Source organism: Periplaneta americana, chromosome 3 (assembly GCF_040183065.1).
Source record: "Periplaneta americana isolate PAMFEO1 chromosome 3, P.americana_PAMFEO1_priV1, whole genome shotgun sequence".
Classification (NCBI taxonomy): domain Eukaryota; kingdom Metazoa; phylum Arthropoda; class Insecta; order Blattodea; family Blattidae; genus Periplaneta; species Periplaneta americana.
The window spans coordinates 94,556,163-94,582,858 of record NC_091119.1 but is presented as its reverse complement, the minus strand read 5'-3'; the positions used below and the strand labels follow the sequence as shown (position 1 = coordinate 94,582,858).

The following is a 26,696-nucleotide window of genomic DNA, read 5'->3' as shown; positions in this document are numbered from 1 at the left end:
AGTTATTATTTAATATTCTTCAGAAGAAAACAAATGATATTCGGATGTGTATCAATGCAATTTCAGATTGTGTCTTGTACATAAGAAATTTAAGGAGTGATCAGCAATACAGTGTATTCATGGAGGCTGCTGGAACTGCTACCAGGTCAGATTCATTGACTTCTTTCAGAAGAAATGAATTAATGGAAGAATGTGCTCCTTACAAGTATAAGCAACTGTACTTCGAAATTTTGGACAATATTTTAACACAATTGGAATCAAGATTTCAAAATTATGAGAAACTGAAATTTCTTGAATTAGGTGACAATACTCGATTTTCAATTTACAGTCAGCATTTCCCTACTAAAGCACTAAATTCATTATTTCAGAATTATGAAACTTATTTTGATAGTGTGAAATTGCGTGTTGAGCTTCAAACTGTGTTTTCTCCATTGCACAAGGAGACATTCCATGGCAAGAGTTTGAGCGAACTGATAAAGAAGATGATTGAAAGTGAAACAAGTGAAATTCTTCCCAATACCTTTAAACTTTTCTATCTTATAGCCACAATTCCTTCCACAAGTGCTTCCATGGAAAGGAGTTTTTCGTGTTTGAATCACGTAAAAACTTTTTTGAGAAACTCCATGGCATGTATATCTACTGAAAAGGGGATCCTCCACAAACTTCAGAGTCGACCCACATGGAATGATGACCTGATCGATCGCTTTGCAAAGAAGAAGGATCGTCGAGTGAATTTGCTGTTCAAGTAATGTGAGTACCGATATATGTATTTTTAAATAGTTTTTATTTGTAACCCTTCATCACGTGCTGGCCTCCCCAAGTTTTGAACCCACCGTCCGCCACTGTGCTACAGTCAGTATTCTATTCTTACGTGAATAAACATAAAACATTATTCAGTATTTCACAATGTTCAAAGTAGTAGGTGATTTTTGGCCTTGTACACCATGTCATAAATGTTGAAACTATTTAATTTTGGATCTACTTACTGGATCCATCATCAGGAGAGGCAACGAAAGAGGAACGTATCAGTTCATTTGGATCTGAAGAGCTGCTCTTAGTAATGGATTCAATGAGTAGGTCCCTTTTTTCCTGTCTTTAGTGCTGACAGAACTGGCAGTTAGCTGTGAAATAGTTGATGTTTCTATATCTAGGAGCATGGTGCAAAGCCATACATACTTGGTACTATGTTAAAGATTGCATAATAAAGATTTTGAGTTATACAAAAAAGAGCAAGTCAGAAATGTGCAGCAGAAAAAATGAAGAAGTACTAAAGCCAGGCTAAATTAAGTTCTTAAAAATGTCTTACATGAGATTTGTATGTCATATGACAAACCAAGTACTAATGAAATCTTACTACTCGTATTTCGACTATAATGAAACATTATAATATAAAGTTTGTATACAAATCAATACACAGAACGATATTTTACATGAGAAGAAACAAATCATATACTGGTTGTTAAGTTCCAGAGTTCATGAAGGAATGTAATGCTTTAGCAAGTTCGGCATCCAGCTTAAATGCTGAACAAGCAGAACACATATCTTTTAAAACTGATTTCATTTGACGACACTTATTAACTGCGTCGTCATTTAGTGTTTAACAAGCTTTTGAATAGGCTACTGTAGTCATAAGAATTTCCCGCCTGTGACTGAAGCCAACCTATGATGCTGGACTGCAACTTTCGTCATCATCAAAGCACTGCAATGCAAGCTATTTCTTCATATGCATGAAAAGATGGTAATCACTAGGTGCCAAATCAGGCCTATATGGAGGGTGACCAAACACTTCCTAGTTGAACTTTTGCAGTTCAGACACAGTATGATGCGCAGTATGCAGGTGAGCATTGTCATACAAAAAAAAAAAAAAAACAGAGAGCAACATGATGGATTTTAGCTGCTTTACAGTTTTCGCTACAAGAAATTGTATCAGTGAGTATCTCTCATAGCTGGCAGGATTCTCAATTACAGCATACATTTTGAACACACATACCACTGCAAGTAACAGCCACAAAATGTACTCCATGTCACTGCTCAAAGCAAACTGAATCACGCAACATTCACTGCAAAGATGGCGTCGCTATGCTGATTACTACTTGCTCTTTATGAAAATGGAAGTTACTTTATAAATAGCCCTCATATAATCTCAGTCTGATTTTGAAACCTACGATTTTGGGAGAGAATTATAATGAAACACAGCATTCCAATCATATAATGAGAACTTACCTTCACTTTGATCTTGATGAAGAAGCTTTCTTTCTCTGCTCCTTTCTTGAACTGCGGCTCCTGCTGCGGCTTCTCTTCCTCTTGACTGGAGATCGATGTTTTTGACGGCTCCTACGAGTCCTACTGTGTCTATAGTCTCCATTTGCTTTACTGGGGGATGGCTCAGGAGATTCAGACCACCGCCAGTGACCTCTGCAATAAAGGTTTTCACATATGAAATTTAATAAACAGAATAACATGAAAACTTCTGATTGAGGTGCTGGCTGATATGTACATCTACCACCAGTACATCTCACTTGATGGTATGTGTCAGAGGAAGAGCAATTGTTTGCATAATATGTAGCTAGTCAGCGATGTATGCAATGGAGGAGAAAAGGAACTGGCCACCCTAACCTGGCCCAGTTGACTCATGAGTGATGCCTTGTTGGTGTCATTTGTGGGGTCCAGACCTGTCTTCGGACAGTTGACTAAACTACAACAGGAGCAAATTCTGCATTGTCATAAGCACACTACTGAAATGTATAGGATCTTCCAATAAGTGTCCTACTTTTAACACATAACAGCTCATGTATTCATGACATTATAGCAGTCACATTTTTCCCACGATTACAGTTGTTGTTAACAAATAATCATGGAACATTACACTATTTCTCAATGTGTAGAAATCATTAAAATATATTATTAAAAAAAGTCATCCATTTGCCAAGCATTCCTTGCATTACGTGAAGTGTATGGTGAGTGTAAGATACCGGACTATGATAAGGGACTATTTTTAGCCTCAATTGGAAGATATGGATCTCAGAAACGTCTCGTTTAAACAAGATGGCACTGTGTCATACTGCTCACGAAACAGTCGACCTTTTGAGGGAGAAGTTCAGAGGCTTCATCATTTCGTGTGGTGGTGATGTTAACTGACATCCAAGATCATGTGATATAATGCCACTGGATTACTTCTTATGGGGTTATGTTACATAATGGGTTCATGCCAACTAGCCAGAAACAGTTAATGACCTAAGGAACAATATCACGTGCGTTATTCGTGAAAGTGAGCCTGGTTTATGTTTGTCTGTTACATGCACAACCCAACGAAACCACAGCAGCCATTTAATTGACATTCTCTCCCATATATAATGGCATTAAGTGTGATTCAAAAATAATAGTAATTAAATAAATAAACTCTTTCATTTATACAATTTATTTCATTTCAAAAATGTAATACCCTGGAAGACCCTACACTTCTCTTTTTGGACTTACAAAACTCAACATGAATACTGTAGCATGAAGTGACAAAAGAAATGTTATTAAAAACATAAAATTGCTTAGTCACACGTTAAAAAGTGTTAAAATTTTTTAAAAAGGTATATACCTTTTAACACTTTTTAACGTGTGACTAAGCAATTTTATGTTTTTAACAAAGTGTTAACGTGAACTTTAATCAATGAAATGTTATTAATAGAACATGATCTAGCTCGCCACGTGGAGGAGGAGGTAGCATTACGTTTTTTTACTGCTACTCCATACATCAGGTTCATACAGTCAACTCACAACACTCGTGTATTAGGAGGGCCTCAAGTTCCAGGCAACCTGGTTAATCTGCTAGAATTTGTTCGCGAGTAATAATATTATGATTAATGAAGGCACTATACTGGTAATAAACAAACAATGTTATTGAACATATTGTGACAGCTGCGTCGGGATTCGAACGCATGTCCGACAGGGTGCGCGGGAGACGAAACGTTGGTCACTTTGGTGTGGCGGACGTAAGGGGAACATCTGCATGCCGAGAGGGCAAGGGGAGGTGCACTGCGGCGCGAGGCAAAGGGGGGACACAAAGCTAGTGGTGCTTCCCTGTGTGAGGTGAAGGGGGGGGGGACGAACCCTCCCGAACAGAATCGTCCAGGAAGAAGCAGCGAGTACAGAAGTCTGCAGAAGTAGAAATCTCGAACATTGTACTTTCCCGAAATTATGGTTTGGTTATAAAGGAAGAGACGCAAGTGAGCAGTTGTTGTTGTTGTAGTCGTTGGATAGCAAGCCAGCCAGTCTTGTGTAGCAGTGAAGCCAGCTTCGAGACCGGAGTTCGACTTGAGTGTGTCCGCAGCTGTGTGAGCGTCCAAAGTCCTGAGTTCGAGTGCAGTGGACTGTCACTGAAGGTCTGGGGTTCGAGATACTGTGAACTCGAGTGACTGAGCTAGAAGAACTAGCCAAGGCAAACGAACTGTGAACTGAGAACTGACAGTTCTGTTTTGTAAATAGTGCTTCATGAACATTAGTTAAGATTAACAGTTCATTGTTGTTCTCAATAATCCAAGTAAATTGTCATGGTCGTCTGTGGAGTGCAGTAACGAATACTGTGTTGCTGTGTGGAGTGGAAATCCCATTGTTGACGGGAGTCTTGTTTGAAGTAAAAATTACAATACTGTCGTTCACAGAACATACATACAATAGCAGTTGCACAAGTGAACTAACATTTAAATTATGTAAACGAACAGTAATATTAGCATGGTTACAATTTTATGGAAAACAAACATTATTTTGTTGAAAGGAAACATGTACAGTATCCCTAGATGGCGTACAAACATTGTAATTACATTATTTACATTTTTCAATTGAGGCATGCAAATGGAAAAGTCTGAAAGTGCTGCAAGAACTTGTAGGAATCGCATTAAAAAAAATATTGGAGTGCAAGAGGTCAAATGACTTTATTGTCAAACGCCTGGCATTAGAAAACAACATAAAACTGTCTTTTAGTTTTAATTATTGAAAAAAAGCATTAATCTGAATTGTAAAATTTTATATAATATTACCTTATTTTCATTTTTTCTTCTTTATTTTGTAAGGAGAATGCATGGATGAAGGGGAAAGTTCTTTGTTCATAAACCTGGAGAATAATGTAAGTACTACCTGGCTACTTATGAAAGGGTCAAAGTCCAAGAAACAAAGAGAAAACAGTGTTACACATTTTAATGTTATTTATTTTGTAACTTGAGATGAACAAAGTGCAGACACACTCTAATACTGCCCGTTTAAAAAAACAAATCTGCTCTCATGGCACAAAATAAACTAATGATAATATCTGCATCCTCTGACATAGGTTACAATAATAATTATCTACATTTTCAGGCACAAAGTAAATTAAATAATGGAATATCTACATTCTCTGGCAAACCCTATCAAGTTTTTTTTTGACGAAGGCAACGAATGTCCTTCGACAAGGTGTGCTACATCTTTGTTCCCGAAAGTGACTCAGTCTTCTTTCTCTTTGGATTTTATGACAGAATGGAGAAATGTTGATGAAATGCCTAATAAGGCGAGAAAATCCCCAATTGTGACCTTGTTCGCCACAAGTGCAGACAGGATTTATATCATGGAATGGAGCGTTCCATATCACAGGATGTAATAGAAGCATGTCTAAAGTAATGGAAGTCACTTTCACACAAATTATATCCCTGCAGGTTTGCATCTCTTGAAGCAGTGAACATATTATCTCGTATTATAACAGACATTACTGTATTCCCACAATCTTATTGTTCCTGAGTACCTATGTAACAAATTTATGTTTTAGGTTTGTGACAATTTTATTTTATTTTTTATTTATTTATTATTTTGCTAATAATTGTAACATAAAATATAAAATATACAGAGAAACTTTAGCTCGCCCCTGAAAGAGTAGAACTCGTGCTCAGGGGTCCGTTAGATAACCCATTAAGAATATGCGAGATATGGTCCACGTTTTTTTTAGAGCTCCAGTCATTGGCAACTGTGGTAATTCTAAAATGGTGATAATTTCAGAACTAATTGAAAAATTATAGTTATCATATTATTATGTATGCGAAATCGTATGAGACTGAACGCGTTGCCTGGAGTTTTACAAGTCCTAATACATGAGTGTTGTGAGTTGACTGTATGTACCTGATGCATGACGTAGCAGTAAACAGACGTAATGCTAACTCCTCCATGTGGCGGGCTAGATCGAGGCTAAACCTTCGGACTCTATTAATAACATTTCTTTCGTCACTTCATGCTACAGTATTCATTTTGAGTTCGACATCACTGATTTGTAACTAAAACTGTCCTCAAGAAGTTTAAATTTTTTTTAATAGTGGGAGAAGAAAAGGCATGCAAAAGGGAGAATGGGGGGAATGAATTACCAAGGCCGGATTTAGGGTTCGATTCACATTTCATCCTGGGACACAAATTGGATAGTCAAGACTATACTTGTCTCTGAATCCAAGTATAAAAGATTCAAAACTAACAAAAAGAAATGGACATTTTTATTAAAAATGCAAAGTTTTAATGAATTTTCCTTCCCTCGATAGAAAGAAGTATAACCTATGTCATACAAATTTCGGGCCTATATAAAAGATTCTGATCAATTACTGCTGTAAACAAAATAAAAAAAACAGCCTCTATAATATAAAAAGTAACTTCAGTTGCTACATTCAATTGTAAATGACTCTACAAGCTAAACCCCAATATAAGTCACTTCTTTTTGAATGAAATATTTTAAACTTCCTTAGTGAAATATTGGCATCAAAGGTGCCCTGAATAATCACGACCCTACAGATGCCTGTACATGTCTTGGAATCAGTAGTAAGTGGACACACACAAGAAAAGAAGGCAAAGAAAAACAAAGAGAAGCATTCTGCTGTCTTTTAGGTTTTGTCCACTGACCTGTGTGAACGCTTTCTGCTGGGGCTAGGGGAGTTGGACCGTGATCGTGACCTGGCATTGGTTTGCTGCTGTCTTGAGTACTTTCGATCATGATCTGCATCAGCAAATGCGTTTCCTGGGTTGTAGAAGACATGGAGAAAGTTGCAACTCCTGCCTTTTGGACAGCGCCTCTTGAAGAATAAACCTGCAACATATTAGATATAAAACTGTGTAATTTGATTCCACTAATGAAAGCAATGCTTACATTTATTACATATCACTAGATATTACAAAAAGAATACCGGTACAGCACAAAACATATGCCTGTTTACGAGAACCAGGCACTTGCGAGAGCACATGACAATACTGGACACAAAATTTCATGGAAAAGGAGAAGTGGAAGGGTAGGCAGATTAGCAGATCCTAAGTCAGTAATAGCACAATTAGATTCAACGATAATTGAATGCAATAACTCTTTGCACTCTGATTACAAAATATTTATATAACTCAATCCATTCTATGAAAAATTCCGAATTACCATGGACGTCTCTCTCATGGAGGCCTGTAGTCAATCATATAGGCATGGTATGTCTCATTCTGATACAGTGCTTCCTGCTGTGATTACTCCTGTCACTTATTTCAATGCGTGCATAAAATACACTGACTATACATCGAAAGTACTTTCATCAAAGAGAGCTATTTACTGGGAGCCCAACTGACTGTCCACGAGCCAAATCCCTATGTCGAAAGGTTAGTGTTTTGTCACGAACTCGGACATAACATCAACTTACACAATAAGCAGAAAGATTATTATTCTCCAGCCTCTGATGATGAACTAACATGCACGTGGACAAAACAGTATTGGAACATCAAGATTAGTATTCCCACTCATTCTATCGTTCATTCATTTGGTTCAGTGTTAGAAGTACAACAAACTTAGTGTGAAGTGTTGTGCTTGTAACATTTTCTTAGCAGTCACCGTGGGGTAACAAGAATTTACTTTTTAGGGGAAGTATTATTTAGTTAATATCATTTATACAAATTTTCATTAATAATATCTGTTAAGTAAACCAGCACTAGTGACAGTAAAAATGAAGATAAAGCTGTGCATAAATGTATATAGATATATACTGGGTGTTCAGTTCAAAATGTGTCTTGGCTAGCTGTATGCCGTCATGTGGCTAGCTGATGAGCCTAGAGAATTCAATCTTCCTACACTTCCGCAGCTCAGGTGTATAATCTAAGAGGCAGAGAAGTTGGCTAGCAAGTACGGCGTTCATTCTGAAGAGTACGTACCGATATGTACGGTAACGCCGGTAGTGGCAGGAATGTGAACTGTTTGGAAATACGTACTGTCGGGATATGGGGAGAGGGTTAAGACGATTACTTACGTATTTGTTGACATTAACTTCGACGGTCAACATGGACACAGAGCATTTGATTTGTGTTGTGGAATGTTACCGTACGCAACCGATGATAACAAATACCCTGCGTACAACTTGCCGGCGCAAAACACAGTTCGAAAGAGGTTATGGTAGCACACAGACTGTACAGACCGCCATCTGTTGCTACGACGTTCAAGTTATACCGTACACATTCTCAAGTTCAGATTGAAGAACGCCTTAAATAATAGGCAACTTCTCTAACATATAAGTTGAAACTCGCTTCAAATCGGTGACCCAACAACAGTGACGTCATGACACACTTTGAAATGAACACCCAGTAGTGTGTATAAATTCTTCAAGCAGCTGTCTTGTGAAAAAGTGAGAGCAACAATAGATTTTAAATAAACTCAACAACTGACTGATCGATATAGTCCATGATATAAGTGTGCATACAACACTAATCCAAGCCATCACTACATTTTTCACTGGATCCATTATATTTCATTTTCTAATTTCGGAAAACGGAATATTTTATGAAATTTTTGTCAAAAAGAATCTCAATGGCTGTTCCAAAACTCATACTTGAAGCACATTAAGAGTCCTTGAAATAAAGGCTGTGTCTGGCAGATATAGCAGTTGCAACATTGAATGTGAAAAGAGGTGTGATCTAATAGAAGAATATTTCTACTTTTACACATCACACAGGGATTTTCTCTAGGAGCTCCAGTTTCCCTGTGGCATTCCAACAAATCTCCATTATCATCTCATCTTATTGCAGATATAGCGTACACCAACCTTCTACAGTGTATGCTGGGCAACTACAGATGTTATATTTTATCTCTGCCTCTGTGCAACGTCACATTTGCGGTGAGGATGTAAGGAGATGGCAGAAAGGTTGCAATGCTTTTTAATATGCTGACACCCACAACTAAGATAAGCTATGGTACTTGAAATTTAATGGTGACTAACTGACAGAGATAAAATGTAAGATCTGTACTTCGTCATTAAATTCGTTTACACAACTGGTTTCATATGAGTAAATGATGACTGATGAACAATGAAGTACCAGCCATTAGACAAAAACTTTTACACGCCATTTTTCTTTCTAGCTAGCAGCCTTTCTCGAAATATCTTGCCCATTATCCATGAAGTTTTTGATGATTTATGATCTCATGAACATTGTTTTAACTTTTTAAAGCAATGTAGCTTCCCAAATTCTTCCACAATGACAGTAGGGCCTACAAAGTTTCTCACTGTCATTAACAATGCAGCAAAGTAACACTATAATCCTATCTTTGTATGATTTTCCACTATAACACTTTTCACCACTCACAGTCAATGTTCCAATAGACTGTGCATTAAAGAACAGTGCTGTGTCATCCACGTGAGAGATTCTTTACTTTGTACTGAGAGATTATTGGTAAAACAGTTCGGCAATTTTTTTTCAGGGTGTCAATACTGACTGGAGCACCATTTTCACAAACTGCTTGTCATGTTATATTATGGCGTTGCTTAAATCACTGGAGTCAGCCATTACAAAGCTGTTCTATCCCAAGTTCAAGAGCGAGTTCATTAGCCTTTGTCTTCATAATTTCACTATCAATAGGAATATTGTTTGCCTCAGTGTGACGAAACCATTCCATAAGTTCATCCTTCAAATCACTATGTTTAGCACCCTTGATGCATTTTCTTTTCTCCACTTCTACTTCTTTTGAGTTTCAATAGCATCGCTATTGTTTAGTTACAGTGGCATTGTAGAGAGGATATTCCATACGATTTTGTATGCTATTTTAGATATTCACGTCTTTAATAACAATATTTCAAATTTTTTGCTCCCATTGATACATACTTTTGCTTCCCAGCCATTACACAATGATGAGTTTTATACACAATACAGTTTAACTAATGCTGCTTTTTATTCATCACACACGAAAAACTACAAGAGTAAAAATACCACTTCAGTACTGGTGCATGAAGCAAGACGAAAACAGAAGTAGCCTACTCACTCGCTCTAGCTCTCAATAAAAAAAAACAGCTGCAAACAGTCAACAAACTTCACTGATAACCAGGGAACGGATTTATATGGACTAAAAATATATGAAATATGTAAATATATATGTAGTTATTTTTACCAAAATATGGAATTAAATATGGATTTTTACCAAAATATGGAATTAAATATGGACTTAAAATTATAAAAAAATGACTATGTACGTTAAATATTGGTACATTTTAATCAAACTAAACAAAAAATATAATGGACGTACCTTATCTTCCAATGTAGTTTCAACAAAACACAATTTTTATTGTCTGTTACCATAACAATAGGTTACAAACATTTCTTTCAAGTGCTGAAAAGTGAATCTTCTTCTATTGTCTCTGAGGATAGATTTATACTGACTAAAAGAGCGTTCGACGTCACAAGAAGTAACTGGTACATAATTCAATTTCACAATGTCTGCTGGGGATAAGTCCAAGTTAATCTTCACTGTTGATTCACCACTCATCACAGCAACAACCTTTTGTAGTTCTTCATATCCAGGGTTTTTTGAAAGTACAGTGTCCACCTTAGCTCTTACTGCATCTGCAACTTTACCTCTACCACGATTCAGTTGTTCCACAGTACTATTTATAATTTCAAAACTTTCAGATAGTGAAAGGTGCCTATTTTGGAGACTTTTGAGCGTTTTTATGATGCATGAAAATGTATGCTGAATGTGAGCTAAGTCATTCTTCACACTTATGTCACAGGTAACTGTTTTCGCAGTATCAATTGAGACTGCATCTTCAGAGTCCAATGCAAGGAGAACATTGTTAATAGAGTCTATATGTTCGGCATAATATTCAACTGCTTCTAGCCATGTACCCCATCTAGTTAAAATTGGCTTTGGTGGCAATGGAATTTCAGGGTACATTTCTTTCAACACGTTAACTCTACTGGGAGCTTTGAGAAATACTTTTTTCACTGATGAAATCAACAAATCTACTTTAGGGAAATTGTCTCTGACCACTTCTGCCACACGATGAAATGCATGCGCCACACAAGTAAAATGAGTCAATTTAGGATATACAACAGATAATGCTTGTCCAGCTTTGACCATATAAGGGGCAGCATCGCTAATAAAGAATAACACATTATCGTACATAATACCCTTTGGCCACAGGATACCCATAGCTTCGTTGAACAGTTTAACTATAGTTTTGTTATTGCACTTTTCTAGAACATCACAATGTAAAAGAATTCGTTCAGAATATTGTTCACTTAACAAACCGATAACTACATTACCAACAAGTCTACCTTCTTTGTCGGGAGTCTCATCAATGGAAACACAAATTGAACTATCTTTAATTTCATCTCTTATCTTCTGTATTGTCTCATCGTAGATGGATGGAGCATACGTCTTCCTAAGTGTTGACTCATCCGGGATTGTATGTTGAGTATATTTTTCAAGGAATTCCCTGAAGACCTTATTCTTTAGTTTGTAGAGAGGAATATCAGCAGAGATGAGAGAACGGCACAGGTCGATGTTAAACTCAGATCTTACATTCGATGTTGTTGGTTGTGTTAAAAACAATTGTCTCTGCTTGGAATTTAGTTGTTTGTTGGCCTGATGTTTACTAGTTGTAATGTGTTGTTGCACCAGGAACTTTTGTGTAGATGATACTGCACACTGACACAAATTACAAAATAATATTTTATTGTCAGTTGATAAACCATCTTCTTTAAATTCTGAAATGTAACTTGTTAGTTTTGATTTTAAATTGACTGAATGACGTACTTTTGGCATATTTACCGTCTTTATAGTATGATTTACAAAACTGAACCTATGTGTACTCTGACTGGCATTTAACTGTTGAGCTGCACAACTGAAGTCTGTTAAAAATTTTAAATTAAATTAATACAGTTTTGTAACTTACTTTCCCATTGTTGATAGGACTGCTAATTTTCAAATAACTCTGATGTTAAAGGGATTACTGAACATGTGTTGAAATCTCTATTGTTGAAATGTATTTTTAAAAGTTAATGGAATTTTGTTTTGTTTTATTGTTAAACCTAATATAATATGGACTGTTTTATATGAAATATGGAAAATATATGGAAATTAACGAAAATATGTACTAAACTCTAAAATATGGAAAAATATGGAAAATAAAAGTAGGATTTTTCAACCCTACACATTGTGAAACATAAAGATAATGCAAAATATAAATTATATTAGCTTTATAAGTAAATATGTATTTACATATAAATCCTTTCCCTGCTGATAACTAAGATTCAACTCTTCAGTAATTGATTATGAACATAGATAATGAAAACTGTGAATTTCCGAACATGCACAGTAAACTCGAGATTACTTTTCCAAATGTTTCCATAGTCCCATGTCAAAAATATCAAATAAAATTTTATTACAGTAACCAATGAGGTTTCATTTATTTAAATAAGAAACGTAACAATGACGTATTTCATGATTTCGAATTAAAAAGTTGTATCTTTTGAATGGGCCCTCATACACATTTGTAAAACAAATTAACTGTATTTCGAAATAACCACATTTTGAAGCATATAAATTCCCTTATATAAACCGGGGAATAACGAGTTCTTTGAAATATGTGCTACTCTGAACCTCGGAACTAATCGATTTCGAAATAACGAATTTTTACTGAAGGAGCAGTAGCAGTATTAGTAATTTATTTAACAACACATTCAATTACAGAGGTTAGTATCGAAATTCAACTTGCACGAATTACTTATACTGTATATTTTATCTAGAGCCCTTTAACAGAGCATAGTTCTTTTACATACCAAAAATCAATAACTGAATGCTAAAGACATTATTGCCTTTTAAAATTCATCGCTCTTGGCCAGGTTTGAACCCACAAACATCAGATATAATAACTAAAATGATAACCACGGACGACAACAAAAATTAGAAGGTTACAAATTATAAAATGGTTACATATGTCGCTTTAAATATATATTTTTTTGTCAAGTTATGAAACAGTTAAATCTGGTCTTGTGATCATAATAATTTGGTCACCCACTGTATATTGGCATTATTTTAATATTGGGTACTGTACTATATTTAATAGAAACTGTAATATAAATTCATTGTAGAAAACTTTATGTCCGATATATGTTATTTTAGTGTTAACCTATGCCCGTAATACATGTAATATGCTGTTATGTGTCTTCCCTCCATTTTGCTCTCCAACAGCAGCTGACAACAGCACAGAGCATTGGTTAAATTCATATGTCTTCTTATTTTGTGGCTACTAACTCAAAATAAAGTCCCGCGCAGTGGCGTCACGGTCTAAGGCATCCTGCCTAGGACTCGCGTTACGGAATGTGCGCTGGTTCGAGTCCTCGTGGGAGAAGAAATTTTCTCACGAAATTTCGGCCATTGTATGGGACCGGTGCCCACCCAGCATCGTGATGCCCTTGGGGAGCTACCATAGGTAGCGAAATCCGGTTGCGAATGCCAGCTATAACGGCTGGGGGGATCATCGTGCTAACCACACGATACCTCCATTCTGGTTGGATGATCGTCCACCTCTGCTTCGGCATGTGGGCGTGAGGCCAGCAGCCGGCTGGTCGGTCTAGGCCCTTCACGGGCTGTAGCGCCACGGATTATTATTATTATTATTATTATTATTATTATTAACTCAAAATAAATGTAGTATTCAATTTCGTTGCTAGCAAATTTCGTCAAAACATCAACCATGTTTATAGTCATTCTAATAAGCAAATGCTGAAATACTACTACTGGGTGTTCAGTTCAAAATGTGTCTTGGCTCGCTGTATGCCGTCATGTGGCTAGCTGATGAGCCTAGAGAATTCAATCTTCCTACACTTCCGCAGCTCAGGTGTATAATCTAAGAGGCAGAGAAGTTGGCTAGCAAGTACAGCGTTCATTCTGAAGAGTATGTACCGATACGTACGGTAACGCCGGTAGTGGCAGGAATGTGAACTGTTTGGAAATACGTACTGTCGGGATATGGGGAGAGGGTTAAGACGATTACTTACGTATTTGTTGACATTAACTTCGACGGTCAACATGGACACAGAGCATTTGATTTGTGTTGTGGAATGTTACCGTACGCAACCGATGATAACAAATACCCTGCGTACGACTTGCCGGCACAAAACACAGTTCGAAAGAGGTTATGGTAGCACACAGACTGTACAGACCGCCATCTGTTGCTACGACGTTCAAGTTATACCGTACACGTTCTCAAGTTCAGATTGAAGAACGCCTTAAATAATAGGCAACTTCTCTAACATATAAGCTGAAACTCGCTTCAAATCGGTGACCCAACAACAGTGACATCATGACACACTTTGAAATGAACACCCAGTATAAACTACCAGAATTTACTAATACAAAACCTTGCCCTAGATATCCAACTCTGCTAACCACATGCAATAAAATGTGTTTACATCACAAGCTAATTAAGTTCATTGTTGACTGCCAAGAAGGCAGATTGCCCCTAGGAGGTCGAAGTTGTATTTAGATTGTTTCTATTTCAGGTAAAGGGAATGGTGGTGGCGGTGGTGGGAGTGGCAATGACGACGAAACAACAACAGTAACAATATTAATAATAAGACGAATTTTTCTGGGACAGCAACAATTTTTTCAAGCTGGACTCATCAAAATCTGGCCCCTTCTGGCTAAGGTCCAATGTGTAGCCTTTATGTAATAATATTTCAATCATATAATCATATAATCTTCTGCTTTAATTCACCTATTCTACGCTCACATTACCTACCACAGAGGGCAGACTTCCATGAGGAGATGGAAGTGAATTCAACGTTCAGCTGCCGTCCACCATACCATCGACCTTGCAACTTCTGGTAAGCTGCCACAGCATCCTGGGTATTCGAGTACTCAACATACACATTGCCCCGGAGATGCGGCTCGAAGTTGCAACACACCTTAAACTGTACCACCCATCCAAACTGCTCTAACTCAGGCAGTACATCATCATAGAACTCCCTGCAATACCATACAAACTATCATTATTACTTTGTAGCTGATAGTTAAAAGTAAGAGATTAAAGACGAAAGTGTATTATAATTAAGAGATGTAATGTATATAAATTGCATATACGTTTCTTATACTACTAACGTTTGCCACTTCTGAAGATGGTAATATACTTTTACACAAGGTAATTCTCCTCTATTTATATACTGTCATTTAAGTCCACATCAGAACTTAAAAAATGAAATTATATGAAGTGAGAAGTATTTTATCATAAGTAGTACAGAGTAACTATTCAGCTTTATTAAAAATTTAACATTACTGCAAAGTATTTCTACAGTCTATACAAAACTGGAAAGGCAATGACAGTTCTTTCTCACATATGCAGGAAGGGAGCGACGTTCTGAAGTTGTGTGTTACGGCTGATTGTGCCGCCTGTCTGCAGTGTCAGAACTGAGCAGCTGACGCGAACTAGTAAATTTGGCTAGACAAATATAATAATAATAATAATAATAATAATAATAATAATAATAATAATAATAATAATAATGTTGATATAATGGATACCTGTAATATCTATCGAGCTATTATTAGTCTATTATTATTACTGTATTATTATTATTATTATTATTATTATTATTATTATTATTATTAGTATAAAAGAGTGAATAGTGTGCAAACGATATGTGATATAAACCGTAATCAAGATTTCATGCAGTAAATTTGAAGTTAGAAAGGAAAGATACAGTGTTTAGCTCTACAGAATGCTTGTGGAGATATGTTAGGCCTACATAAATCTGAGTGTCATAATGTGGCGAACAGAATAGAGGGGCGTGTGGTTTATCTGAGCCAGGCCTTTCAGATATCAATATAAGTAATAATGATGCGAATCAATTAGGCCTATTTAATTTTAGCTCGATGATTTAAACAGGGCGAAAGATGATAGTGATCTTACTTCTGACGATCCTACAAGGTGAATAATAAATTAATTCTTCTGCAATCATATCGCCAAATGAAGTTACGTTACTTAAAATATGGACAGTGATTTAAAAAAATAATTCACGCAGACAATAGGCCTATATTGACTTTACGAGGTACTTAAGTAAAAATTTGTTTTACAGAACCATGAGAAACAACAAAGATAGTGTCAGTTCTGTCTATGAACATATTGCGCCCATTGATTTTTTTTTTCATATTTAAAACCTTAATTCTTTACGATAGTCTGCAGAAAAGAAACACTGTCGTAGAAGATTCCTCATCTTGTACCGAAATTCGCATCTTTTTTAACGTAGTCGGTAATATAAATACACAATCCGCCGGAATTATTACGAAAACAATAGCCACGACAGAATACTAATACTTTCTGTGACACAGTAACCGATTAAACTCCTCCGAACAAAACATCTGATATTACTACGTGCTCGCAGTGAAACAGTCGGCAACGCCGACCTGTCGCCATGGACTCTGGTTGGCTGGTTTGAGCAGTTACCATGGTGACGCCTTGAAGACGCTGAACTGTCAGTATCTTTCTAGTTTTGTATAGACTGTACAGTAATACCATAGTCTAGTATACAGTATACTGTTATTGCAAGTTATCTTGAACCTTACATCCCCTAAGTCTGTCTTTCGAGCTGCTCGGTACGGCATGTACTCATCAACGGCAAGGATGCCCCTCCCTCAGGTAACGTGACTCTTTTCAGAAAACGTTGGTTCTTTCACTTTACGGCTCTCTACTATAAAAGAACTTGGTTCACTACAGACATCATCATCTCACGACACTCTGGTTTTGAGAGGAGAAGATGGTTTCATATCAGGTTTTACTTAACCTGTAATGAGTAAGTATTTAAATATAATCGTGTCCACGCCTGTGGAGTAACGGTTAGCACGTCTAGCCGCGAAACCAGGTGGCCCGGGTTCGATTCCCGGTCGGGACAAGTTACCTGGTTGAGGTTTTTTCCGGGGTTTTCCCTCAACCCAATATGAGCAAATGCTGGGTAACTTACGGTGTTGGACCCCGGACTCATTTCACCGGCATTATCACCTTCATCTCATTCAGATAAAGCGTCGTAAAAGAACCTACTAAAAAAAATATATATATAATCGTGTGTACACTCCTCCTCTCTCATCCGAGCTGGGGACCGGCAATGGCGGAGTTACTACAGCTATTTCTGTACATTATATTGGCCTACATGACTTACACCTATAGCTGATACGTATATATTCTTATAACAATATTTTACAGGCTTATTATTTGAATTTACATTAATTTACAATTATACACAATCCATATCCCTATCATTGCTGCCATCATCGTCATAGTCTTAAAGGCTTGGTCCAAAATTAACTATTATTTCGTCAATGGCATCCATTCGAAATTATTTTCTTAATCGTAGGTACTACTTTCTGAACATGATAGAATTCTTCGATTGTATCCCGAATTACATGTTGATCGAAGTCGTCCACTTCAACTTTACACAAGTCATAATTCTGGAATGGAATAATATGTTTTGCAGAACTATAACAAAATAATATCTTACAACAGTCATTCATTATGTCGCTCATAGTGCACACACTATTGTACATAACTATTACAGCAATAATTTCTAAACATTACATACCTATTCTTTCTCGGAGTAATGTGAGGTTCATTTGATTGTAATTCAATATACTTCTTAATTCTCTTCATGGAACTAATACTTTTGCCAGAGTATTTAGCCGCTTTCTCATATTCCTTATCAAGAGGTTCCAGCAAACATTTGTTTAATTTTTCTTCCTCGCAACACTTAATTATATTTGCGATAATTTCTCTTTCTCCGCTGTGGATAACAGCGTTACTTTTTCTCCGTGGTGGTGTGATTTCATCATATTTACTACCCTGTGGTTGCTGCTCCATGTTAACACTACTGGTATGCAGTGAAGGAAACAGCTCTATGTTTCTTGACAAGAGATTATGATGTGGAGCATGCGCAAACAACTCAGTTGGCTCCACCCATGTTACGCGCTTCCTTCCCTCTGCCCCTCTGTCCCCGCTCAGGAAGTTCAAGATAACTTGCAATAACAGTACAGTCACGAAGCTTGAGTTTATGAGGGTACTAGAAACAATAGACTGTGCAGGTACTATTTCGCATTGTCTGTAATGAGGCGATAGTAGCGATCCTAGTGGTTAGCAACTATCTATGGATGCATATTTACTACGTATTGAGCTTCGTGACTGTATATACTAGACTATGGTAATACCGAGTAGTTAAAGGGCCTACCAAGAAGGTACTCAAATGTATTAAAAATGTTAAATATGGAATGACACGAGTGAGAAGTATTCCTACATTATTAATAAGTAATACTGAGTAGTTACTTATTTTATTCAACTAAATTAGTACAGATTATTGTCACACAACAACAGACCAGAACATTTATTATTTTGCCCCATCGATCATAGACAAAGCTATGGCAAGTGCCGAGGCACCCCGTAATGCACTTGTGGATCCTCAAAATACGTAGATTGTAAGAAACGCCTTTAAAATTTACGAAACTCAAAATGTTCCGTTAACCCTTTGCAGCATAGTGGTTATTCAGAAGAACCACTGGTTTCTTTCTTTCTAAATTTTATGGCACAGATATTCCACCAAGAAACCACCTCTTGAGTATACATAGAGGTGCCATGGGTGTTTTTAAAATTGTGTGCAGAGTTAAAATGTTGAAAAAATTGATCGAAGCTTTGTTATGATCCATGATATGAAAAACATAAAAAATTAATTTGTGCTGCAAAGGGTTAACAACCTTTTTTTTTAATCAACACCTGGTTATAGTCAAAGCCTAACTCTGGACTGATGGGTGAATCCAGAAATGCATATAGAGTGTTAGTTGGGAGGTCAGAGGGAATAAAACCTTTGGGGAGGCCGAGACGTAGATGGGAGGATAATATTAAAATGGATTTGAGCGAGGTGGGATATGAAGGTAGGGACTGGATTAATCTTGCTCAGCTTAGGGACCAATGGCAAGCTTATGTGAGGGTGGCAATGAACTTCCGGGTTACTTAAAAGCCATAAGTAAGTATGTTTATCTCAAGGCAGTTATCCAAATAATTTAAAGAATACAATAGTCATTCCATTTATAAATCACGAGATAAAAACAACATGAATAATAATTATAGACTGGTCCTGATTTCAAACTTGGCTTTTACTCTACTGAAAATTTACAATTCATGACTTATGCCGTTTTTATCGCGCATCATAGAGTTTTGAATAGATTAGATGTTTCATAGATCAATGTCTGATTTATTTGTGTACTTATAATATTTTAACTTGTGCAAGTGCCAACAATGATGTAAAGTTTCTATGCAAGATGATTTTCTGCAAACATGTTATGAGGAATCATAGAGAACAGAGATATATACACTGAATATTTTATTTCTTTGAATTAAACAGAAGTGGAGGAGCACGTAACAAATTTTCGAAATATTGTATAATTATAATTTATAATGCAGCAGATTTTCATTTGAAGTTCAATTCTAATGTCTTCAGGTAGGCTTATCCTACTTTTTTTTTTTTTTTTTTTTTTTTCAGAAACAGCTATAATTAAATTTTAACACATTATTTTTAGTTACTTTTTATGAAGGAATGTAAACAATCGTCAAAAAACATATCTTCACGTTTTGTAATTAAATTTTAACCAATTACATTAGTTACAGAAAAAAGAAGTCACATTTAAAAAATGAGGGTTAAACCCTTTTACCTAAACACTGTCGATATAGTAGAATACCTTTTAACCAGCACCATAGGAACCATACCAGTTCCAGATACGAGATTTTGCCGGATAATTAAATACATAATTTAAAAAATTACCTATTCGTATTTTATAATACCAACTATTGAAATTTCAGCATGTGAACCTTATTTCTCAATCACCTGACTATAACTAAATAAACATAAAAACTATGTGAATTTTCTTTATGAAAACACATCATACAACACAAATAATACATTGATTTTAGGTTCGAATATTCACTGAACATGAAAGTTCGTGCGAACTTTCTAATGTGGCAACACTGACGGCCCAGGCTGTGGCAATGACGAGTGGATAAATCTCACCCTCGGCTCTCTTTACTGCACATGTCCATCTTGGCCCCAATATAAGCATAAAATTGAGTTAACGTCTGAAGCGGTCTGAATCAGTGCTCTCTTTACTGCACATCAGTATATATGTTTTCAAGAATGAGGGTTTTACTTTCATTTTAGATTGATAGTTTTGTAATAATGTCTGTGGTGTGCAAACATTGGAGTAGGCCTACCATATTTAGTATCCAGTCAAATTGAAACAGATATTTAAGAAATGCACATAAAATAATAATAGGCTATCATATCATTACGATATTTTCAACTGCATAATAATAATAATAATAATAATAATAATAATAAATAGCAACAACTTTTGTTTTATGGGCCTATTCACAGTTTTTTATTGTATATTAGATCATACTTTTACTGAACAAACCATTTTACATACTTGTGATGTTAGAGACATACCAACATACCATTTAAATTAATTCAGTCCTATCTAACCAGTACATTATAAATGGTACAAATCCATTAATTTGAAAACAGTGAATAAAATTAAGAACCGTCTATTCAGTCAGATAAGAGGAAAATTAAATTTGGTGTAGGCCCACCCGAGGGATAGATCTTGGGACCCTCTTGTTTATAATTTATGTTAACGAACTACCATCTTCACACAATGGACATATTACTATATATGCCAGGAGTTCTCAACCTTTTAAAGATTATGATACTGAAATAGAATATGTTTTGATTAGGCCTATATGAATAAATAAACTAAATAAAGAAACAAATACAATTTTAATACACTCAAGCAGGGTAATGATAATCTTGAACTTGAATGTTACTTACAATTTTAGTGATGTCCAAGGAGAGGTCGCTTGAGGCTACATGTAAACAGTCCTGCAGATGTGAATTAGTTAATTGTGATCGTGATTGAGGTATTTCATAAGCTAGAAATTTTTTTTACATAGGTAGGTTGTTTCGAACATAGCCAGACATTTGAAAAAACATTCCGCAGTATTTGGAGCATGATTGTATCTTCTGCTCCTCAAAGGCTATGCATTTTTCCTTTTAAAACAAATATTTTAGCACTAAGGAGGCCTGGATATCTATCAATTGAAGTTCCACACGAGGAATCATATTATTCTCTTGAATAATCTTGATTTTTCTGATTAAATCCACATTGAATTGAAAGAGCTTATCACCATGTGAAATATGAGAAGGTCTATTAGGTCTGTAATATATTATAATGGATGGATGGATGGATAGGAATGCTATTTGTTCTGTCTCATACAACAAAGTTTGATTTGAAAAAAGGACCCCAAGAGAGTTTGTGCTTATGAGCACCAAATGTCATTAAAAGAACACCATGGTGCTTGTGAGCACCAGGTTGAGAGCGCCTGATGATAAAACAATTCTCAACTACTACTCAAGTATAGAAAATTTCAAGAAGTGCATAATATTCAATAAAAGAATTCATCCATAACTATTTTTCTTTCTATAACTGAGAACAAAATGTGTAGCCCTATTTCATACTGCAATGTACTACGTATCAATTTTTTATAGTTTGGTTATTTTTTACGACACTGTATCAACATCTCAGGTTACTTAGCATCTGAATGAAATGAAGGTGATAATGCCGGTGAAATGAGTCCAGGGTCCAGCACCGAGAGTTACCCAGCATTTGCTCGTATTGGGTTAAGGGAAAACTCTGGAAAAAACCTCAACCAGGTAACTTGCCCGACCAGGATTCGAACCTGGGCCACCTGGTTTCACGGCCAGACTGTTGACCGTTACTCCACAGGTGTGGACTTACAATTTGGTAATACAATTTCTAGTAAAGTAAAACCTTGATAAGATGCGCCCGCTTATTATGCTATCCCGTGTAATATGCTTTTCTTGTCTGGTCCCTGTACATTTCATATATAATGCCTTTATAAAATACCCCGTTTTTTGCACTCAAGTCCCGCATAATACGCTGATTTTGTGGAATATTTTCGATGTAATTTTCAGCAATGTACTGTAACAGCAATGAAATATCTTGGTCATTGAACTCACTGGTGCCATTAACCTGAAAAGTATTGATATTCGACCCTTTACCTGCGCATTTAAACCTTCATACTTCATACCTTAGTATACCCCACCCTCTTGTTATGCTCTCTTATTCGACTCCTTATCTGCATGGTTAAAGCCTACATACAATTACAATACCTCACCCTCTTGCTAACCCTCTCTCTCAAACAGCATTCCCCACTTGGCCGTAATAAAATTCTAGAAATTTTTGCTGGCCAGTTTGTTGTCCTTTAGTGTATTGAAGTGTCTGTGAATGTGATTACAATGACTTAAACAAAAAGCACTTTCTGTGTCGAAAAAATTGAAAATCTTACGAAAGTACGATGAGAACAGTACTCTTACTCAGAAACAACTCTCTGATGCATTAGGAATCCCATCATCGACATTAAGGACAGTAAAAAAAAAAATCGCGACTCAATCACTATAGCTGCACTGTTGGGAAGATGTAATCGCAGGAAACTGAAGTGTGGTAAACATAGGACTTGGAGCACACGCACACGGCAAACAACTATAAATGACTTTTTTTTTTCTCGAAAGAATTAAGTACAGTACATATTGTAAATGTCTTTGATGTACAGTACAGTAATTACATAATGAAGTAATACTGTAATGCCTTTCATGAATCATGTATTTCAATAAAGAAAAATGCTAATAGGTGCTGTATATAAGTCAAAATTAGTATACCCACCTAATACACGGTCCCGGTTAATACACGGTTTACACTCGGTCCGTTGAACAACGTCTTATCGGGGTTTCACTGTATATTAACCATCTTATGAAATAAGTGTAATTATAGTAATTTTATTTCCTTAAGTATATTTGGTAATATTTATTTGCGTTTCACGAGATTCATAATTTGTTTTACAGCTAGAATATTGAACATGTCAATTTTAATATGAATACTACCAAAAATTAAATCTTAATACAAGTACATTGACTTATGTCCAAAGATTTTAAATACAATACAGTATATGAAAATATGATTGACTTGGGTAACAGGAGCCGGAATAATAAATTACGAAATCTGTCGATAATATAAAGTACAATAATATCAACAGCTAAAAATGCATTAACATATAAGCCTATTATACAGGGGGGGGGGTGGTGTGTGGGGGGGGGTGTGTGTGTGTGTGTGTGTGTGTGTGTGTGTGTGTGTGTGTGTGTGTGTGTGTGTGTGTGTGTGTGTGTGTGTGTGTGTGTGTGTGTGTGTGTGTGTGTGTGTGTGTGTGTGTGTGTGTGTGTGTGTGTGTGTGTGTGTGTGTGTGTGTGTGTGTGTGTGTGTGTGTGTGTGTGTGTGTGTGTGTGTGTGTGTGTGTGTGTGTGTGTGTGTGTGTGTGTGTGTGTGTGTGTGTGTGTGTGTGTGTGTGTGTGTGTGTGTGTGTGTGTGTGTGTGTGTGTGTGTGTGTGTGTGTGTGTGTGTGTGTGTGTGTGTGTGTGTGTGTGTGTGTGTGTGTGTGTGTGTGTGTGTGTGTGTGTGTGTGTGTGTGTGTGTGTGTGTGTGTGTGTGTGTGTGTGTGTGTGTGTGTGTGTGTGTGTGTGTGTGTGTGTGTGTGTGTGTGTGTGTGTGTGTGTGTGTGTGTGTGTGTGTGTGTGTGTGTGTGTGTGTGTGTGTGTGTGTGTGTGTGTGTGTGTGTGTGTGTGTGTGTGTGTGTGTGTGTGTGTGTGTGTGTGTGTGTGTGTGTGTGTGTGTGTGTGTGTGTGTGTGTGTGTGTGTGTGTGTGTGTGTGTGTGTGTGTGTGTGTGTGTGTGTGTGTGTGTGTGTGTGTGTGTGTGTGTGTGTGTGTGTGTGTGTGTGTGTGTGTGTGTGTGTGTGTGTGTGTGTGTGTGTGTGTGTGTGTGTGTGTGTGTGTGTGTGTGTGTGTGTGTGTGTGTGTGTGTGTGTGTGTGTGTGTGTGTGTGTGTGTGTGTGTGTGTGTGTGTGTGTGTGTGTGTGTGTGTGTGTGTGTGTGTGTGTGTGTGTGTGTGTGTGTGTGTGTGTGTGTGTGTGTGTGTGTGTGTGTGTGTGTGTGTGTGTGTGTGTGTGTGTGTGTGTGTGTGTGTGTGTGTGTGTGTGTGTGTGTGTGTGTGTGTGTGTGTGTGTGTGTGTGTGTGTGTGTGTGTGTGTGTGTGTGTGTGTGTGTGTGTGTGTGTGTGTGTGTGTGTGTGTGTGTGTGTGTGTGTGTGTGTGTGTGTGTGTGTGTGTGTGTGTGTGTGTGTGTGTGTGTGTGTGTGTGTGTGTGTGTGTGTGTGTGTGTGTGTGTGTGTGTGTGTGTGTGTGTGTGTGTGTGTGTGTGTGTGTGTGTGTGTGTGTGTGTGTGTGTGTGTGTGTGTGTGTGTGTGTGTGTGTGTGTGTGTGTGTGTGTGTGTGTGTGTGTGTGTGTGTGTGTGTGTGTGTGTGTGTGTGTGTGTGTGTGTGTGTGTGTGTGTGTGTGTGTGTGTGTGTGTGTGTGTGTGTGTGTGTGTGTGTGTGTGTGTGTGTGTGTGTGTGTGTGTGTGTGTGTGTGTGTGTGTGTGTGTGTGTGTGTGTGTGTGTGTGTGTGTGTGTGTGTGTGTGTGTGTGCGCGCGTGCGTGTGTGCGTGCGCGTGCGTGTGTGTGCGCGCGCGCGCGTGTGTGCGTGTGCGCGTGTGTGCGCGCGTGTGTGTGTGTGTGCGTGCGTGCGTGTGTGCGTGTGCGTGTGCGTGTGCGCGTGCGCGTGTGTGTGTGTGAAGAAGTTGGATCCAGCAGGCAGTGAATAAAACATTTTTATGATTACAACAGGGCCAAACACCTTCACACACAGTGCACGCAGAGTAAAGAGAGTGGAGGGTGACATTTATCATCCCATGTGGCAACATGGCAGGTTTAAACTTTTTTTTTTTTTTTGCTCAGCCAAAAGTACAGTTGTTTTGGTATTGCCGATTAACTGGGTGCCAGTTACAAGGGATTTCACTGTACAGCTACAAAACCTAATTTTTTTAAAATTCAAATTATTTTGGTGTAACTATGTTAAAAAGATGGGACATTCGTGAACTTGCAAAAAAATAAAAATTTGCTACACAATGTCTGCACACAATTCATTTATGTGAAATAGCAGCTTTATTACTTACTGCATAAAATGCATAATGAGAAAAAGTATGTGCCATTTACATGCCACTCACCTGAAGTGTTGGTAAGTCTCAGAATCTTCATACTCCAACATGAGATCAGTGTCATACTCGTCTATCATTGACTGGTCAATTCCGAAATGAGAATAGAAGTTGGGCATCAGAAGAACTCTACTGATGCCTGGCCGCTGGTGATTGCTGCAAGATTACATTCATACTGAATATCTGACTAAATTATAGTAAGGCACATTCACTAATTGACACATTACTCACCGGGAACAATGGTCTCCAAACCTACAAGCTCCTGTCTTTGAGAAGAATGGACAGAGGGGTTTATTTGGGTGTGTCTCAGTCGAAATGTTTATTGACGAGGGTATCTCGCCTCCCTGGAAGAGAAGCCAATTCATACCTTTAATATTTTTGACCAAAATGTGTAATCACATACATTCTCTCTCCTTACTTGTTTTGTAGCAATGCAGTTTATCACTAAGAAGGAATTTTTTAAGAACTAATTATGGGAGGTATATAATGGTGACATCATGATGCTTTCAGAAAAGATTAACAACTGATATAACAGCATTCGAGTTTCAATAAAACTACTTAAGAAAATCCTACTGAAGAAGGAACTACAAAGAATTCATTCCTGACTGAAATAGTTAATAATTTTCAAATATCTCAAAATAACATCTAGATCTCCTTGAACTGCAATAGTCTGACAGTGTCGAATTCTACTTTTCAGATGGAAGCACCTATGGGGCAGTATATTACCAATGGTGGTAAGATGACAAGTAAGGATGATGACTAACAGAAGTGATTCCAGATATGTTCCAGAAAGAGTTAGCAAATGTTGCTTTCTTTATGTGCTGGAAATCTATGACAGGGACTCCCGAAATTATTCCCTTCTAAAGGAAGTCAAGCTTAGGAATTTATCACCCTTTAACATGATTTCCTCGGTCCGATTTGAAGAGACACACCTCAAGACCTAAAAAGTGTTCCAACATTATGAACAACAAATTGTTCTAATTCATGTAGATCTTTTTTACTATGCAATACACTTATGTGAAGATCTATTCGATTGGAAGCAATTTTTGTAGTAAAAATACAGAATATATTGTTTTCTTTTCTCATTATTAATTTAATTAAAAGGCTAATTTTGAATAAATCGCCATATAGCAATTCTTTTGCTTAATGACTGCAAACTACATACTTACTTACTTACAAATGGCTTTTAAAGAACCTGGAGGTTCACACATAAGCCTGTCATCGGT

At 37.0% G+C, this 26,696-nt stretch overlaps 1 protein-coding gene across 4 annotated transcripts in view; it reads right to left on the bottom strand.

Moving 5' to 3' along the window:
- LOC138696255 (U2 small nuclear ribonucleoprotein auxiliary factor 35 kDa subunit-related protein 2-like) overlaps positions 1-26,696 on the bottom strand; it is a 213,045-nt gene that overhangs the window by 171,264 nt on the left and 15,085 nt on the right. For all 4 annotated transcript variants that reach the window (XM_069820944.1, XM_069820945.1, XM_069820946.1 and 1 more), the window contains exons 6-10: positions 25,702-25,814; positions 25,483-25,626; positions 15,027-15,253; positions 6,895-7,078; positions 2,224-2,415 (exon numbers count right to left, since the gene is read on the bottom strand). In XM_069820944.1, coding sequence (XP_069677045.1) covers positions 2,226-2,415; positions 6,895-7,078; positions 15,027-15,253; positions 25,483-25,626; positions 25,702-25,814 — 858 coding nt within the window. In that variant the 3' untranslated portion in view covers positions 2,224-2,225. The remainder of the gene's footprint in view (positions 1-2,223; positions 2,416-6,894; positions 7,079-15,026; positions 15,254-25,482; positions 25,627-25,701; positions 25,815-26,696) is intronic.